This window comes from Canis lupus, chromosome 26, assembly GCF_011100685.1.
Source record: "Canis lupus familiaris isolate Mischka breed German Shepherd chromosome 26, alternate assembly UU_Cfam_GSD_1.0, whole genome shotgun sequence".
NCBI lineage: Eukaryota > Metazoa > Chordata > Mammalia > Carnivora > Canidae > Canis > Canis lupus.
Genome location: NC_049247.1, coordinates 18693451 through 18709136, shown reverse-complemented (window position 1 = coordinate 18709136; position 15686 = coordinate 18693451). Strand labels below are relative to the sequence as shown.

General features: G+C 49.4%; 2 protein-coding genes across 9 annotated transcripts in view; one reads left to right on the top strand and one right to left on the bottom strand.

Moving 5' to 3' along the window:
- Positions 1 to 293: 293 nt before the first annotated feature.
- On the top strand, positions 294 to 5973 carry FICD (FIC domain protein adenylyltransferase). Of its 7 annotated transcripts, XM_038575440.1 has the most exons (4): positions 355 to 372; positions 555 to 662; positions 1844 to 2196; positions 3167 to 5973. In XM_038575440.1, the coding sequence occupies exons 3-4, from the start codon at positions 1896 to 1898 to the stop codon at positions 4240 to 4242; spliced, it is 1377 nt and encodes a 458-aa protein (XP_038431368.1). In that variant the 5' UTR covers positions 355 to 372; positions 555 to 662; positions 1844 to 1895; the 3' UTR covers positions 4243 to 5973. The 7 variants fall into 7 exon arrangements, with proteins under 7 accessions (XP_038431365.1, XP_038431366.1, XP_038431368.1 ...); XM_038575437.1 differs by lacking the exon at positions 555 to 662 and having other exon boundaries at positions 294 to 372; XM_038575438.1 differs by lacking the exon at positions 555 to 662 and having other exon boundaries at positions 296 to 382.
- Positions 5974 to 7462: 1489 nt separating this feature from the next.
- SART3 (spliceosome associated factor 3, U4/U6 recycling protein) overlaps positions 7463 to 15686 on the bottom strand; it is a 37943-nt gene continuing 29719 nt past the window's right edge. For both annotated transcript variants that reach the window (XM_038575435.1, XM_038575436.1), the window contains exons 13-19: positions 15459 to 15571; positions 14288 to 14364; positions 13518 to 13686; positions 10961 to 11415; positions 10269 to 10421; positions 9254 to 9444; positions 7463 to 8533 (exon numbers count right to left, since the gene is read on the bottom strand). In XM_038575435.1, coding sequence (XP_038431363.1) covers positions 8356 to 8533; positions 9254 to 9444; positions 10269 to 10421; positions 10961 to 11415; positions 13518 to 13686; positions 14288 to 14364; positions 15459 to 15571 — 1336 coding nt within the window. In that variant the 3' untranslated portion in view covers positions 7463 to 8355. The remainder of the gene's footprint in view (positions 8534 to 9253; positions 9445 to 10268; positions 10422 to 10960; positions 11416 to 13517; positions 13687 to 14287; positions 14365 to 15458; positions 15572 to 15686) is intronic.

Sequence of the window (15686 nt, the reverse complement as noted above, 5' to 3'; positions counted from 1 at the left end):
GCTCCCAGGCAGGCGGACGGCGACCCCGGCCCCCGCGCGCGCTGCTCCCGCCTGCGGCCCCCGCCCCGGCCCCGGCCCCGCCCCCGGCTGCCTATTGGCTGCCGCCGGCACGAGGCCCACGCAGGAGCCAGCCAATGGGGGTGACCCACGGCGCGCCTTTCCCGGGGCGGCCGACCCAGACGCTAGAACCCGGAAGGGCGAGGGGCGGACGAGTCGGGGGAGCCAATCGGCCGCGACGAGGCTGGCCGGCCGGCCAATGGCGAGGGGGCGGGGGCGGGGCCAGAGGGCCGGCGGCGAGCGGGGCCTGGGAGCCGGCGGCTGCGGAGCCTCGGAGCGCCGGGAAGCCGCGGCGGGGTCGGGCCGCAGCGCGCGGTAGGAGGGGGCGAGCCCGGGCGCCTCGGAAGGAGCGAGCGGGGCAGGGGGCGGCGGGGAGGGGCGCCCTGGGCGGGATCCCGAGGGACCTCCGTCCAGCCGCTTCGCCCCGCGGGCCTCAGTTTCCCCCTTCCTAGGGGAGTAGGGGTGAGACGTTCGCATCTCTTGCCTGCCCCGCGCAGAGCCGGGTCCCTGGCGAGCTCCAGCCCTGCCGCGGATTCCGCCTCTCGGAGCCGCCCCGAGCACCGAGACGAGGCCGTGAACCCCCACAGCACGCCCAGCGTGCCCCGGTGAGAGCACAGGCCAGGCCGTTGCAGGTGTATCAAGGGGCCAGGCTCCCCGTTAGGCTGTAAGCCCTGGACCATCAGGAGCCTAATCAGCCCTGTCTGGGTCTTGGAGGCCCGGCACCAGAAGCAGGCCAGAGCACGGGCCCTGGTTGGAAATAAGGTAGAGATCGAGACCTGGGCACTCTTCCCAGATGCACTGGATTCACTCCTGATGCTTCTATCTACTCGCAGAGCCTTCTGGAGTTTGACTTACTCTCTCTGCTTCAGTTTCCCTTGCCTGTAAAATGAAGCCGGGGGTAGCTTTCCGTCATAGGGTGTTAGGGATTGAGATAAATGCATGGCTAGCACTCAGCCTAGTGCTCAGTACACCATAGTTGCTTAATAAATGCTTATTGTTAGCATAATGGTACTTGCACACCAGACCCCTCCATTCCCGCTGCCAGCCTGAAGCACATGCCCACTGCCAAGTGGAGGGTGAGTGGTCATCTACTCTGGCCCACAGCTTACGTTCCTCTTGAGATGCTTGGACTGCCCAGGCTCTAGGTGAGATCCTTGCTGCACAGGTAGGAAGGGAAGGCTGGAAGGGTAGCAGCACTGTGGCTAATACCAGGGTGTGGGCACAAAGAGGCGGGCACCCATGTGGCAGCAAATCAGGCCACCAAACAGTTGTGTGTATCAAAGAACAGACCTCAGAACCGCCTTGGCCAGTCTGGATATGCCTGTGGTCAGAGGTCTGTGGTCAAGGGGGGTGACTTTGGAGCCATGGGTTCCTGAATTCAAGTCCTAAGGCTGTCCCTTACTCAAAGGGCTTCATCTCTCTGAGCCTGTTTCCTCATCTGGAGAAGTGGGATGGACAGTAGCATCAGCTCCTGTTGAAGATTACAAGAGACAGTATGTGTGAGGTCTTTAGTGCTTAGCACAGGGCCTGGCACACAGTAAGCGCTCAATAAATGTTGAGTGCAGTGGCATTACTTTTCAGAGTTACAGTGCCTTTGAAGTGGTACCAGTCCTCCAGGATGGCCCCTTCCCATTTATATCCACTTCCTGCCTTGTCCACTCCCCCCTCTCCCTGAGTCATAGTGAAATAAGAGGTGTGGGGCCCTCCAAGCCCCAGCTGAACTCAGAAACCTATCCTGAATGTGTCCCCTTCCCCTGCTTCATCTACAACTCCTGTTTCCCTGCAGATCCTGCTCTCTGGCAACTGAGTATGTGTGGGGGGCCCACCCCGAAGTCCAGATGACACTCATGCCGATGGCTTCAGTGATGGCAGTGACTGAACCAAAGTGGGTGTCAGTCTGGGGTCGCTTCCTATGGGTGATACTGCTGAGCATGGTGTTGGGGTCCCTGCTGGCACTGCTGCTGCCGCTGGGGACCCTGGAAGAGCAGTGTTTGACCGTGCTTAAAGGCTTCTACCTGCTGAGGAGCAAGTTGGACAGGGTGCAGCATGCCGTCACCAAGTGCACCAGCCCATCCACAGAGCTCAGCGTCACCTCCAGGGATGCAGCACTGCGGGTGGTCAAGACCAGGGCCTCTCCAGGTAAGGCAGACTGGCCACCTCCCTTCAATCCTTAACTGGGTAGGTAATTAGATACCTACTGTGTCCCATGTGTCTGGTGAACAGGTCCGCCTTAAGCTCCCAGACTAGACAAGATGGCAAGTGGCTGATACAGCGTCACCAGTGTGGTGATGGGGAAGCAGGGGAGCATACCAGGCAGGCTCCCTGGAGGGAAGGCCTGAGCTGAGACCCCAGTGTAAATAGGAAAATGACCCAAAGGAAGAGGCATGAGGGGAAAGTGTACCAGGCAGAGAGCAGAGGGTAAGAGAGCCTGGGCATTTGAGAAAAAGAAGCCCACTGAGCTCCTTTTTCTCAGCAGGTGGAGGGGCTGGTGAGGGAGGGCTAGATCTAGAGCAGTTTCTTGCCCTCTGCACTGTCCGCTGTGGTGCATTGTAGGATACTGAGCAGCATCTCTGGGCTCTACCCACTGGATGCCAGTAGCACCGCCCCCCTCAACTGTGACAACTGCAACACGTCTTCAGGCACCACCAGCTCCCCCTGGGGGGCAAAATCACCCCTGACTGAGAACCACTGGGTTAAAAGATTGAAAGAACAGCCCAGGGAATGGGGAAGCCTCCAGAGTTAAGCACCAGGGGGGGCAGCTGTTAACAGCCTACGCCTAAAGGGACAGGGCTAGGGACCAGCATCACCAGGATTGATCCAGGATAGGAGAGAGCTGAGAATATAGGAAAACCAACCAACAGGAGCTGCGGCCACAGCCACTCACTTTGGTACTCAGAAGGCAGGGGGCCAGGGAGTCTAGGCAATACCTCCCAGGGGACACACAGACAATCACCAGCTGTGGGGCACAAATGTACCCATACATGTGAAGTGGTACCGTGAACAGAGTAGCCAAAATGAGCCCCCTGAAGGGTCAACACAGGGGATGGCTCCCCGAACATCCTCTGCCCTCTCTACCCTCTCTGCCAATGCTTCTCTGGCTCTTTTCTAGCTGGTAAGTTGGAAGCCAAAGCAGCTCTGAACCAGGCTCTGGAAATGAAACGCCAAGGCAAGCGGGAGAAAGCCCACAAGCTCTTCCTGCATGCCCTCAAAATGGACCCAGACTTTGTAGATGCACTCAACGAGTTCGGCATCTTTTCAGAAGAGGACAAGGACATCATCCAGGCAGATTACTTATACACCAGAGCGTTGACCATCTCGCCCTACCATGAGAAAGCGCTGGTCAACCGGGACCGGACACTGCCATTGGTAGAAGAGATCGACCAGAGGTATTTTAGCATCATCGACAGCAAAGTGAAGAAGGTCATGTCCATCCCCAAGGGCAACTCTGCGCTGCGCAGGGTCATGGAGGAAACCTACTACCATCACATCTACCACACGGTCGCAATCGAGGGCAACACCCTCACCCTCTCAGAAATCAGGCACATCCTCGAGACCCGCTATGCCGTGCCAGGGAAAAGCCTGGAGGAGCAGAACGAGGTCATTGGCATGCACGCAGCAATGACTTACATCAACACAACGCTAGTTTCCCGCATCGGGTCTGTCACCATCAGTGACGTGTTAGAGATCCACAGGCGGGTGCTGGGCTATGTGGATCCAGTGGAAGCTGGCAGGTTTCGGACGACACAGGTCCTTGTGGGACACCACATCCCTCCCCATCCTCAAGATGTTGAAAAGCAGATGCAGGAGTTCGTACAGTGGCTCAACTCTGAGGATGCCATGAATCTGCACCCAGTGGAGTTTGCAGCATTGGCCCATTATAAACTGGTTTACATTCACCCTTTCATCGATGGCAATGGAAGGACCTCACGCCTGCTGATGAACCTCATCCTGATGCAGGCGGGCTACCCGCCCATCACCATCCGCAAGGAGCAGAGGTCTGAGTACTACCATGTACTGGAAGTTGCCAACGAAGGCGATGTGAGGCCATTCATCCGCTTCATCGCCAAGTGTACAGAAACCACTCTGGACACTCTGCTCTTTGCCACAACGGAGTACCCGGTGGCACTGCCAGAGGCCAAACCCAACCACTCCGGGTTTAAGGAGACACTGCCTGTAAAGCCATAACCCTGGAAATCCTCCCTTGGTGACAAGGGTGTCCCGGAGAGAGGGAAATCTTAGCACTTCTAGAAACCGGACAGTCTCCCAAAGCAAAAGGAGACAGAAAAAGGACTTAAAACATTCTTTACCTCCAAATGTTTTAGTTAAAAAAAAGAGAAAACCTAAATTATTAAGCCCTATGTCTAAGGTAACTTATAATTCAGCCCAAGTTATTATTTATTTTCTCCTTTTGGGCTAGTAAATGTATGGTGTCCGTGCTGTCTGTGCTGGTGGCCCTAGGTAGGCTTTGGGGGCATCAGTGCTGTGTGTGTGACCAGAACACCGGTTCTGGAGCAGAATTTGCACTCACGTGGGGAGAGGCCAGAAGTGTGGAAGGAGGTCCAGAAGCCATAGGAGGAACTCCTCCAAGTGTTCTGTGATTTGACCTGAGAGGTCAGCACTCTTGGGGAGAACCTGGTTCCAGTTTTGAGAAATGACTGAAAGCTTGCTTTCTTAGAGAGTTTTGCTCTCCTACAAAGAGATTAGCGTTGTGACTAATTCTCATTAGTAGAGCAAACTTCTGAGAGGTGAAATAAACATGTTGACAACATTTCTAGTTAGATACCTTGCTTGTTTCAAGAAGTCCTGGAGTCATAGCTTGCACACCCTAGTACCAGAGGCTGTTATTTTTCCCTCATCAGACTATTTTTCTAATTAAGAATAGGGGAGTGGCCAGCTTGGTTTTCTCTGTATGCAATGTTTCTCACACTTCGTTTGCAGCAGCTCAGACCAGATGTTTTAGTCTGCAGATTCTCTGGGTTTGTCAACTGAATCCTACTGCAGATCAGGTACTGTGCGAGTGGCCAAGTTGGCCCTCACCCCTGACTCTTGAGTTGAACATCGTGTCGGTAGATATTCAAGAACACATCTGTAAAAACAGTTGCCACATCGACACCAAATAAGAATTTTTGATAATTAGATGAAGTTTCTACCAAACTATGAAAAACCTTTAAAAACAGCCAGGATGCGTCCCTTTTGTCATGCAGTTTTATCCACTTTCTGATTTGACCCCCACCTCCCACAGCCATGGTACTGTCCAGCATCCCATCGGGGAAGCAGAAGAGATTGCCTAGAGTAGCCTTATTTTTCTAGCAACTTGTAGAATGATAAAACATTCTATGTAATATGGCCAAGTTTCTAAGTCTTCGTTCTATGGAAGAATAATTTCCTGTACCGTTGATATATTGGCACAGGTGCCGATATGACTGCTGCTATGCTACTCAGAGTCCAAAGGGCCACGGGTTCCTCTCCCAGTGACACAGCCTGGGACATCTAACGCTGTCGTGCACTTTGTCAGGGTCAGAATGATGGTGAACACAAAGTGTGGTCTCTGACTTGGAAGTCACAGCCTGACAGTAAAGAGGTCACTGTTCTGAGGTAGCAGGTGCTTATAACTTACTTGTAGGATAGGCGCAGAGTCGCTTTCTGAAAGATTGAGAAAAAGATGTGTGAAGTGGCCCCAAGTGAGAATTATTCAAACCTTTATAAAAAATTATTTTCATACTTGTATGCTGCCATAAGGTATCTCTTCAACCTGAACTCTTCTGGCGTCTTGGTCTCAGCAGCACACCAAGGAAGCCTGACCAGAAGTGCGTAGTTTGTACTATATAGAGAAATGTGCACTTTAGCTTTATTGTGAAGGATGTTATTTTAACAGATTACTGACTCTAATAAAGTATTTTATTAATAAAGGCCTGAGACCTGCCGTCTTATTCAAGAGATGTTCCCATCTGTCATAAAGATGGAGGAGGAATTCTTTCAGAACTTTTAAGCCCTGTTTGTATAATGGCAGAAGAATAGATGCAAGATACTAATTTCAACAAGAAGGTGATACGGAACTATGTGGGTCAGCTACCTACCTGCACTGGCAGGGGTGATGTACTGGTTTTCCACTAACACGCCAGTAACTCAAATGGTGTTTCATGCTTCTGTTTACCATCAGTTCTTGATTTCCTGGGGAAAACACATAAACCCACTCACATGTTCCTGACACTCCATTTCTAGGACCATCGATACCCTGAGCTCAAGTCTGAGCAGCTCCAATTCCATGTTGACATGGGAAAGCACAAAGTGAGGGCAGAAGACTGGCCAACAGCAAGAGAGAATGGTGAGATGTGCAGCAACAGGAGTGAAGCCACATCAGCCTGGACTGGTCAGAAGATGCTCAGGGCTCTTCGGTGGCAGTCCCTGTGCAACCCCAGTCGCTTCCATGGGTGGGTGGCTGGGGTGGGGTGAGTGCCCATTCCAAAGAACACAGGAGGGACCAGCGTTACAGCACACGTTCTTCTGGCCACTATTTGAATTTAATTCACAAGTTAACACCTAACCAAAAATGTTTTGTGCAAAAGAGAAAGACATGGTAGAGAGGGACCTTCAGAGACTTCAGAGGTTTATTAACCAATCCTAACTTCCTAGGGGGTGGGGGGATGCACTTAAAAAACATCAGGAGAGCAACCCTGGTGGCTCAGCGGTTTAGCGTCCCCTTCAGCCCAGGGCCTGATCCTGGAGACCAGGGATTGAGTCCCACGTCGGGTTCACTGCGTGGAGCCTGCTTCTCCCTCTGCCTGTGTCTCTGCCTCCCCCCACCAAGAATAAATAAAATATTAAGAAAAAAAAAAAAAAAACCTCAGGAAACAGGGAATTTGGGCAGTTGAGGACACAAAAGCATTATTGCTAATGTTTCTAGGAGTAATGAAAAAACCGTGGCCCTCAGGGCCTGATCTCCTGGAGGCATGTGCTGCACTGTTACTGGGGCCGGGGGCTGAGTGGGGGTGTGTGGCAAAGATGAGGAACCCTGCTCTAGATGGGAATGCTTGCTGAAGCTCAAGAACAGGCGTGTAAGGAGTTCCTTTTGCTCTTCTGTCAACACTTCTGGATGGCGCTTCCAATTTCCCATTAAAAATGCAGTAAAGCCTGATGCACAAAAACTTAACAACCAGATAAAGTGGGCTGATTTCTCCCACACATGAAAGCATTTCCTGATTTCTTCTCTCAGTGTCTTTATGAAAAAAATCCGTCTCCCTACTGAACTGGCAAGGTAGCTTTTAAAGCAATAAATATTTGATAAGAAATGAAAGATTAAAAAAAAAAAAGCTTAGAAGCGAACGGGCCAAAATGCAGCAAAGTGAAGTTTAAAACTGAGGACCCATCACAACTGAAATGACTTAAATCAGAGGAACAAGAGGAGTTGACTTACAAATTTCTATTTACACGTTCAGTAACGCAAGTGCACCCATCTCAAAGTACAGCCGTGTCTGAATGCACATCTGAGTACCATTCGGCAAGACGTTTTTAAGAGAACTTCAGTTTAATAAACAAAGCTAAGTGGGGGGAATTTAAGTTTGCACTTGACATGATATTTAAACAAAACCAAAGGGCTGAAACTCAGTATTTAGACAAAGAACACAGTTCACTCATCACTAGGCAAAGAAAATGGTCCATAGCAGGTGGCACACAGAACTCCCATAGAAAACAAAGGTCACAAATATTTTGCTTTTAGGAAACATAAAACAATGGGTTGATGTGTCTTTTACAAATACATAATATAAAAACGCACAGCGCCCCCTCCCTTGAACAGAAAGCCATCACATTTTTTTTTATGTGACTTCCCTATTCCCACCACCCCTTTACTAAAATAGGCCATTCTGGTGAATTACTAACATCTGCCATTTTGTCTTTTAAAATTAAAAGAGTGATGGGCCCACGTGCTGTGCAGGCTGTAAGAGAAGTGTCTTATAAAAAGAGGGCCAGAGATGGCCGAAAACACCTGGACAAGTGGGTCTCAAAACGGGTTTGAGTTTCACTTCTGTTTCTCACCCTATAAGACACAAAAATATCTTAAGAAACTACACGCTGGGCCCAACCCACGGAGTGATCAATTTTCCTCCTACCGCCCTCAATATGAGGGAGCACTTCAAGCCTCTTTCCTTGGACACCCTCATCCTTTTTCTGTCTGACCCAGAGGAAAATATGCAGGAGGGGTGCTGTCCTAGGCCCTTCCATACCCAGAGTACAGCTGGGTGCCGGGTGCTCTTCCTGGACAGCATGAAGTAAGGCATTTCCCTTCTCCAGAGTCCCATTTCACTTTCTCAGAAGCAACTTGGCGAAGTCAGCATTGGACATCTTGGGTGCCTCGGTGGCTGCTGAAGTGGTGACCGCCGGCTGTGGGGCAGGGCCATTCTCAGCCTGAGCAGCTGTCATGCTTGGGCGCTGCAGGGCACGAGGCAGCAGGCAGAGCTGGGTTCTCCCCTTCCCCCGCCTAGAAGAGCAAACACTGGATGTACCCTTACAAAGCAACAATCCATGGCCCCTGATTTCTTTGTGCAAATAAGCCAGGATGGTCTTCAATTACCCAAAGTTACAAAGTGAAAACCATACTTTCTGGATTCATTTCTATTTAGTTACTACAGAAGTTTCTTGGAATGTGCAGAGTACCAAGTTAATAGGTAAAGAGTAAAAACCAGAAAGGAGAGATGATCCCTGTTCTCCGTGACTTTGACTAATATGCAAAAACCAGTTTAAACAAACTGCCTAAACAATTTTGGCAAAGACCAACCCTGTGTCATAGTTAGATGCAGAGTGGATAAAAACGCTATCTTCTTTCAGACCTCACCAAATAACCTCACAACTTTGTGGTCTCCTTCCTACCAGATGAAAGCTACCTCTTATCGGATTACAGCCAGAGCAGTAAGAATCTACATGATGGATTCTACTGACAAAGGAGACTTTAAAAATAATCACTGCCTAGAAACCAAATGATCTCAAGTAAATTCCAAGTGTAAACTGGCAAATATCAGGAAGGGTTCCACTTCCGGGCTTTTGCTCTGCATGGCCCTGCTCCAGACACCCTGCTCTGGTAAACCACCGTGAGCATCCCCAGGAACAGCAGGCCCTGGCTTTCTGCCCCAACTTGCTGTACTAGCAGGAAACGAATCCCCTGCAGTGCTGGCCAGGGCAGTTTGTGCATGCAAACACTTACGCTCCATAAATCTGTCGTGGCACCATGCCGCCACCTGGAGCTTTCTTTGTCTCTGGCTTCTCTGGAACCTTCCTCTGAGGAGGATTGCTGATGGCCACTTTGATGACATTCTCTTTGATAGTCATGCCGTCCATCTTTAGTACAGCCTGTGACGCCTGAGATTCATTTTCATACTCCACATAGGCCAGGCCCTGAAAGATGCAAGTTCCAGAGCCAGATCAGGACACAACTTTCTGCCTCAGCAGAGAAGCCAGTACAGACAGCTGCCCCGTCATCAGGTTCCCTTCCCCACCGCAACCATCCTTTGTCTACAGATTTATGCATTAGTCACACTCTTCCTCCCTGTTTCTGCAACAGACTGTAAACATCAGATAACCTTTGTGAGGTCAGTGTACCTTGTGCTTGCTGCAGAAAAAAAAAAAAAAAAAGATAGGGAGGGAGGGAGAGACAGACCAGTAAATCCAGCAAAAGCAAATGAATGAGGCGGCTGGATACAGGGTGAGCCTTCATGTGGGTCCCTTCTTACTTCATGCTCTTCAACTCTCCATCAACCCAGAGGGCTGGGGAAAGACAGGGAATCCAAACTCGTGCCTAGCCAACTACTCAGAACGTGGCACAAAAAGATTTCACAGGATGCTAAAGGGGCTAATAGGAAAATCTGGTGGGGTCTCTGGGGAAGAGACTGAAGGAGGCACCTGGAAACCTAGTGAAGAGGTGAGTCGGGGCAGGAGGGCACACACTACCAAAAAGGCCCCTCACAGCCAGGGGTCTGCACTGTGGCCCCTACTAATTCATGGTAAGTTTTCTTTTCCCTCAATGCCTTATTTCTTTAGTATGATTAGCTAGAAACAGGTTACTCTGACTCCAAATGCAAGTAGTGCCAAGTGTCCCTATTATTCTGTTCACTTATTTCTCAGCTAACAAGGAACCCACTCAGAAACTAAGAATGTGAACAGATGGAGAACTAGGTTTGCCAGAGCCTCGGGAGGCTGACACCGTCTGCACAGACACTGACCTTCGGTTTGCCTGCCCGGTTGGTAACCAGCCTGATGTCCTTCACGGTACCATGAGCTTTACAGATCTCTTCTAGTTCCTCTTTAGTGCAGGAAAAAGGCAGGCCCGAGACAAACAGCTTGTGTTTCTCCAGGGCAGTGCTGTATCTGAACACCTACAGGAAGGGAGGGAAAGAGAGTCAGGCACCCATGGCCCAACCCAACGTACAATACTGTAGCTAGTACCAGACTCAGCCACAGGCCTCACCCTAGCCAGAGACCACAGCCGACTCTGGGTGCTATGAACTATTAATGGGGTCACCCTGGCCAAGTCACTTAACCTCTCAAAGCCCCTGCTTCTGCCTCCGGAATGTGGCAGGCATGAAAGCCACTACTCTCAGAGTTTGGGTGAGGATCTGACAAGGTGACACAGTAAATCCTTCGCACAGCCATTGCCACTCCTCAACATTCAGTGGCAAGCAGCCGCTGTTAGAATTTCCAATTTTCTCATTATCTGTCAACTAGCGCAAGCTCGGTATCACTAAGCTGTGAGTCAGGCCTCACCTACCCAGCTCAGAACTAGACCCTGCATCTAGTTCTTCACAGACCACAAATATTCCACGCAGATTCTAACTGGTAGTTCCTTGCTGCAAGACAAAATGTTCAATCTGTCCACAGTAACCTGATGTGAAAGGCATTTTCTACAAAGACCCACCTTGAAGTCGGGATGTTTGCTCTTGTCCACACAGGGGGAGACAAACATTGGCCTCCCCTCTACAGTCTTCCGGTCCAACTCCAGTGCCTGCAAGGCTGACTTCTCCTCTTTAAACTCCACATAGCAGTAGCCTCGGAAATCTCCCCGGTTGCTGAAGATGGGGCGGATCTCCGTCACCTCCCCACAGGCCTCAAAGAGCGGCCTGAGCTTCACTTCAGGCTCGTCCATGCTATAGGGCAGGTTGCTGACAAAGACGGTGATGCTGTCCTTGCTACTGTCGTGGGGCACCTTGGGCATGTCCCTCTTCAGGGCGGCTGCCCTCTCCTTCTGCTTGGAGGGAGGGTCGACGTCTACAGGTGCACTTTTCCCAAAGAGTCCCATTTCTGCCTCTAGATCCTGTGCCTCACCAGCTGGAGGAGTGCTGTTCTCTACCTTTCTGCGTTTGGAAGGCTGCTCTACAGGGTGAAAGAAGAAAAGGAGCAATGATTAATGAACTTCTCTTAAGCGAGCTGCTCGATACAAGTCCTCCTCCCACTCTGGATGGTGCATCTGTGGCAGCTGCACAGGACATATAGCTGTCCTTCTCTGGAGCCAGGCCCATGCCACACCCTCCATCAAGTCTTATCTAACACATGCAACAAGTCCCACTAGCTGTTTGTCCCACACTCTGGGCCCCAGTTACATTCAAGTGAGTGGACTAAATCAAGTGAAGTGACAACATAAGTCCCCATTATCCACTCTTAATTACACTTGACCCTTGAACAGGTTTAAATTGCACAAGTGCACTTACATGCGGACTTTTTGGGATAAATACAATACATAAATGTATTTTCTCTTCCTTATGATCTTTGTATAATAATGTTTTCTTTACTCTAGCTTTATTGTAAGCAGACAATATATAATACATATAACATATAAAATCTGTTAGTAAACCATTTACATTATCCTGGTAAGGCTCACAGTCAACAGTAGGCTCTTAGTAGTTAAGTTTTTGGGGAATCCAAAGTTAAACATGGATTTTTGACTGTGTGGGGGGTTGGCACCCCTAACCTCCAAGGTTCAAGGGTCAAGTGCACAAAAGCTCAGGAGGGCCTCAAAGTTCTGATGACAAATTCTAGTACCCCTCTTCTAGAAAGCCTGGGGCGGCAAAGGAGGGATACGGCCCAGGGACTTGCATTTCTTTTTTAAAGATTTTGAGAGACCTAGTGCGCATGTGCCCATGTGTATGAGTGGAGGGAGAGGCAGAGTAAGAGAGAAAGAATCTCAAGTAGACTAGGCATTAAGCACACAGGGCTTGATCCCGCAACCCTGAGATCATGACCCAATTGAGCTGAAACCAAGAACTGGACGCTTAATCGACTGAACTCCCATGCGCCCCCGGGGACTTATATTTAAACAAGCACCTCAGGTGATTCTGACACATGCAGTCCACAGGCCACACTCTGCAAAGCACTATAATTCCTAAAGTGTTCACTGTTATGCTGTGTCCTTCAACACAGTTTAACATTTTATTCCAACCCATCTGCCCTATTGCCTCTGGAGGGGCAGTACTGAAAGCCAGTTGGCACTGGCCCCACTTCCAGGCCTATCAATTCCCCACTGCCTTCCTGAAATCTAACTACTACTCACTGCATTCAAGAGGGGCCCTGAGTGAGCAAACTGGCCCACTGTTCCAGCCTCACCTACCCCAGTACAGTCCTAGCATGCATCAGGGCTCAAACTGCTGCTTTTTTGATTATTAAAAAAGGTTATTTGCTGCTCAGATAAAATGCTAGGCTGTTCTGTGCTTCATGCCTTGCTGAGGCATGCGCTCTGTCTAGTTTACCCCTCTTCCTTTGCACTGGACAGTCACCCATTCTCGCCTCCAGACGCTATAGTGCATGAAGTCTTTCCTGCGGGGAGCTGACCCAGCAGAGCCTCATTTGGCCTTCACCATTAATCCAGACCGTCCTGTCCCACAGTCCCAATTACACACCACTGCAGTCACATGTCACATCTGCCTTCCCCCGCTAAGCCTGGGGTCCTCAAGGCCAGTGAGCTACCCAGCTACCCATCCGTGGTCATTTCTGACAGTCTCAAAAAGGTGCACAAGAAAGGTGAACAGAACTACTACTTCCCTCTAATTGACCCCTTTGTACCAGGAACACGTATGGAGTCCTTGGAAGTCTACAAGCAATTCTTTACCTTAGTGGACTCTGCCAAAATAAACCTGCCCCACATCTGCCTGCCCCTGAAATGGCAGGGGCCAGAGAAGCACTGCTTGGAAAACTCCACCAAGGCAAAACTGGCAGGCGAGCAAGGCAGGTGTCTGCATAAGCTGTGGTGCAGGATGCTTGAGTCCAAGGGGAAGAAGGGCAGGGACAGGTGGGCTGTGGGAGCCCAAACAGGGAAGGAAGATGACGCCCATGTGGACAGCGGGCAGGGACGGGAAGGGTGATGGGGCACCATGCCGACAACTTATTCTCAACTGGTTCAAGACAAAAAGTTCTATGTATGGTGCCTGTAACTTCTCTGGAAGTTAGAGATGTTCCCAAACAACAATTCCAGAAAGCTCTACCTTCTTCATCATCACCCCACTCCTTCTCATCATCCTCTTCTGCTTTGCGCTTGTCTGCACCTCTGGTCTTTTTCTTCTTTTTCAATGCTTTCTTCTCGGCCCGGGCCCTCTTCCGCTGTTCGGCCTTTTCTTCTTCTTGCTGGGCAAGGGCTGCTTCCTTCTCTGCAGCCTGGGAAGATGGGAACATGGACACATCACTAGGATGGAATAACTGTGGGAACTCTAGAGGCCCATAATGAGCAGAGAGGAAAGGGGACGCTGGGAAGAAAAATTTGCCACCCCAAGGAAAAGAAAGGTCATGAGGAGATGGCTTGGGAAGGGGTTCGGTGCTCACAATTTTCCCTACCAGGCTTCTTAGGGTTCCGTATCTCACATCTACAGGATGTTCTGCAACATCCCCAGTAATTACTCACCAACAGAAAGAAAACAAAATGTAAAATTGGAGCTCTAATGAATTTGGATGTGTTCACGTTTCAATCACAGGACTAAGTGAGGCTCCATTCTTAGCTTTTCCATCTGTATCCCAGGAAACTTTAGGTCCCAAACTCCCCTACTACATAAAGTTTTTATCATCAGGGCTAAAGTTCTAAGCCAATTCAAGAAAATTATACAAGACAGGCTTAAATACAGGTTCAAATATTTTACTAGTTAATATTCTGAGTAAAAGATACTTCTTCAGAAGACCTCAAAGGTTTTAACAAGAAATATTCACACCAAACACAGTCAAAATAGCCAGGAAAACTTCTAAAGGCTTTAAATAACATCCTTACCTTAATTCTCTGCTCATTAACACGAGCTAATCGAGTTTCGGTTTTCTGAACAGCTATATCCCAGTCTTCTAGGGTACCTAGATAGAAACAAACTGTCACTATTTAGAATTTTAAAGGATAGGATAATATAAAATGTTCTTAATTTCCCCACATCTCCACAAGAGAGTCAGTTCCCTATTTTCAGATTTCCTTATAGTAGGCCTGAACTTTTCAGAATTTGACCAGTTGTTCTTCCAAGTGTGTTTAAAACATCCCTTCTCTTGGGGCACCTGGGTGGTTCAGTCGGTTGAGCAACAACTCTTAATTTCGGCTCAGGTCATGACCTCAGGGTCCTGGGATCGAGCTCTGCCCCTCCCCCCTGCTAGAGAGTACACTGAATGCACAAACTCTTGAAAGTAAAAAATTAAGTCTTTAAAAAAATAAAACAAAAAACATAAAACCCTTCTCTCTTAGAAAAGACTTGAAAACCAGAATATGATCTATTACAGGTTCTCATTAGCAAACTAAAACGAAGACATTCTTAATGTAAAAGGTGTATGACATTTACATGAATACTGAAGGATTTTAAGAGCTGCTCAAACGATAAATTTTGGGGTGTTTTTTTATCTGTTGTTGCTTGGGTGTTTTACTCCCAGTTCTGAGGGGTTCACACCCAAAATCCAAATCAATGCCCATGGAAAAATTCACTATTTTCCTATTGACAACTTTTTTTCCCTATTGAGAACTTAATGCCAAGGCTCTAAAATTTAATGAGGGATGTGCATACGCCCAAAGCCCGTAGTTATTAGCCCTTTGACCCTAAGTGTGCCTCTGGTGTGCATGACACTGTGCTACAGCACAGATTCTCAACTAGAGTGCTCTGGATCCCCAGGGAACGAGTCTGGAGATGTTTCTGTCATGACTGAGGACAAGGGAGGAGTACTCCTAGTACCTAACAAGTAGACAGAACCACACCCACCACAAAAAATGAAGAGAACCCTATGCCAGAGCCATGTCTCAGCCTTCCTTTATTCCAAAACTCTGCAGAGACAGGCAAGGGGAATGTGGGCTCACCAGGCAGTCTAATCACAGAGCACCACCTGAGCAGCTATACTCATACACAGTCTGTCCTGAGACCAAACGGTGGATGAGACAGACTCCAAACCAGAATCAGAGAGCTGAGGGTCCCCACCTTCTGTCCTCTCCATGGTGAGCAACACTTCACAGACATGCTCTGGGTAATCACTGGTGCACTGGACGGCCCGGTGCAGGGCCTTCCTACAGTGCTGGGTGTCACCGTGTGCCCTAGGACAGAAAACAAAGCATTGCTGCCACAAGGACACAAAGCAGAAGGCACACAAAAGGAGGGGCCATCCTCTCACAGGTAGCGTCACAAGATCAAAAGCTCTGCAATGGCTCT

Coding starts and splice junctions, on each gene's coding strand:
- FICD (XM_038575437.1), top strand. CDS start 1,896: ATGACACTCATGCCGATGGCTTCAGTGATGGCAGTGACTGAACCAAAG. Junction 2,197..3,166: donor CAAGACCAGGGCCTCTCCAG/GTAAGGCAGACT, acceptor GCTCTTTTCTAG/CTGGTAAGTTGGAAGCCAAA.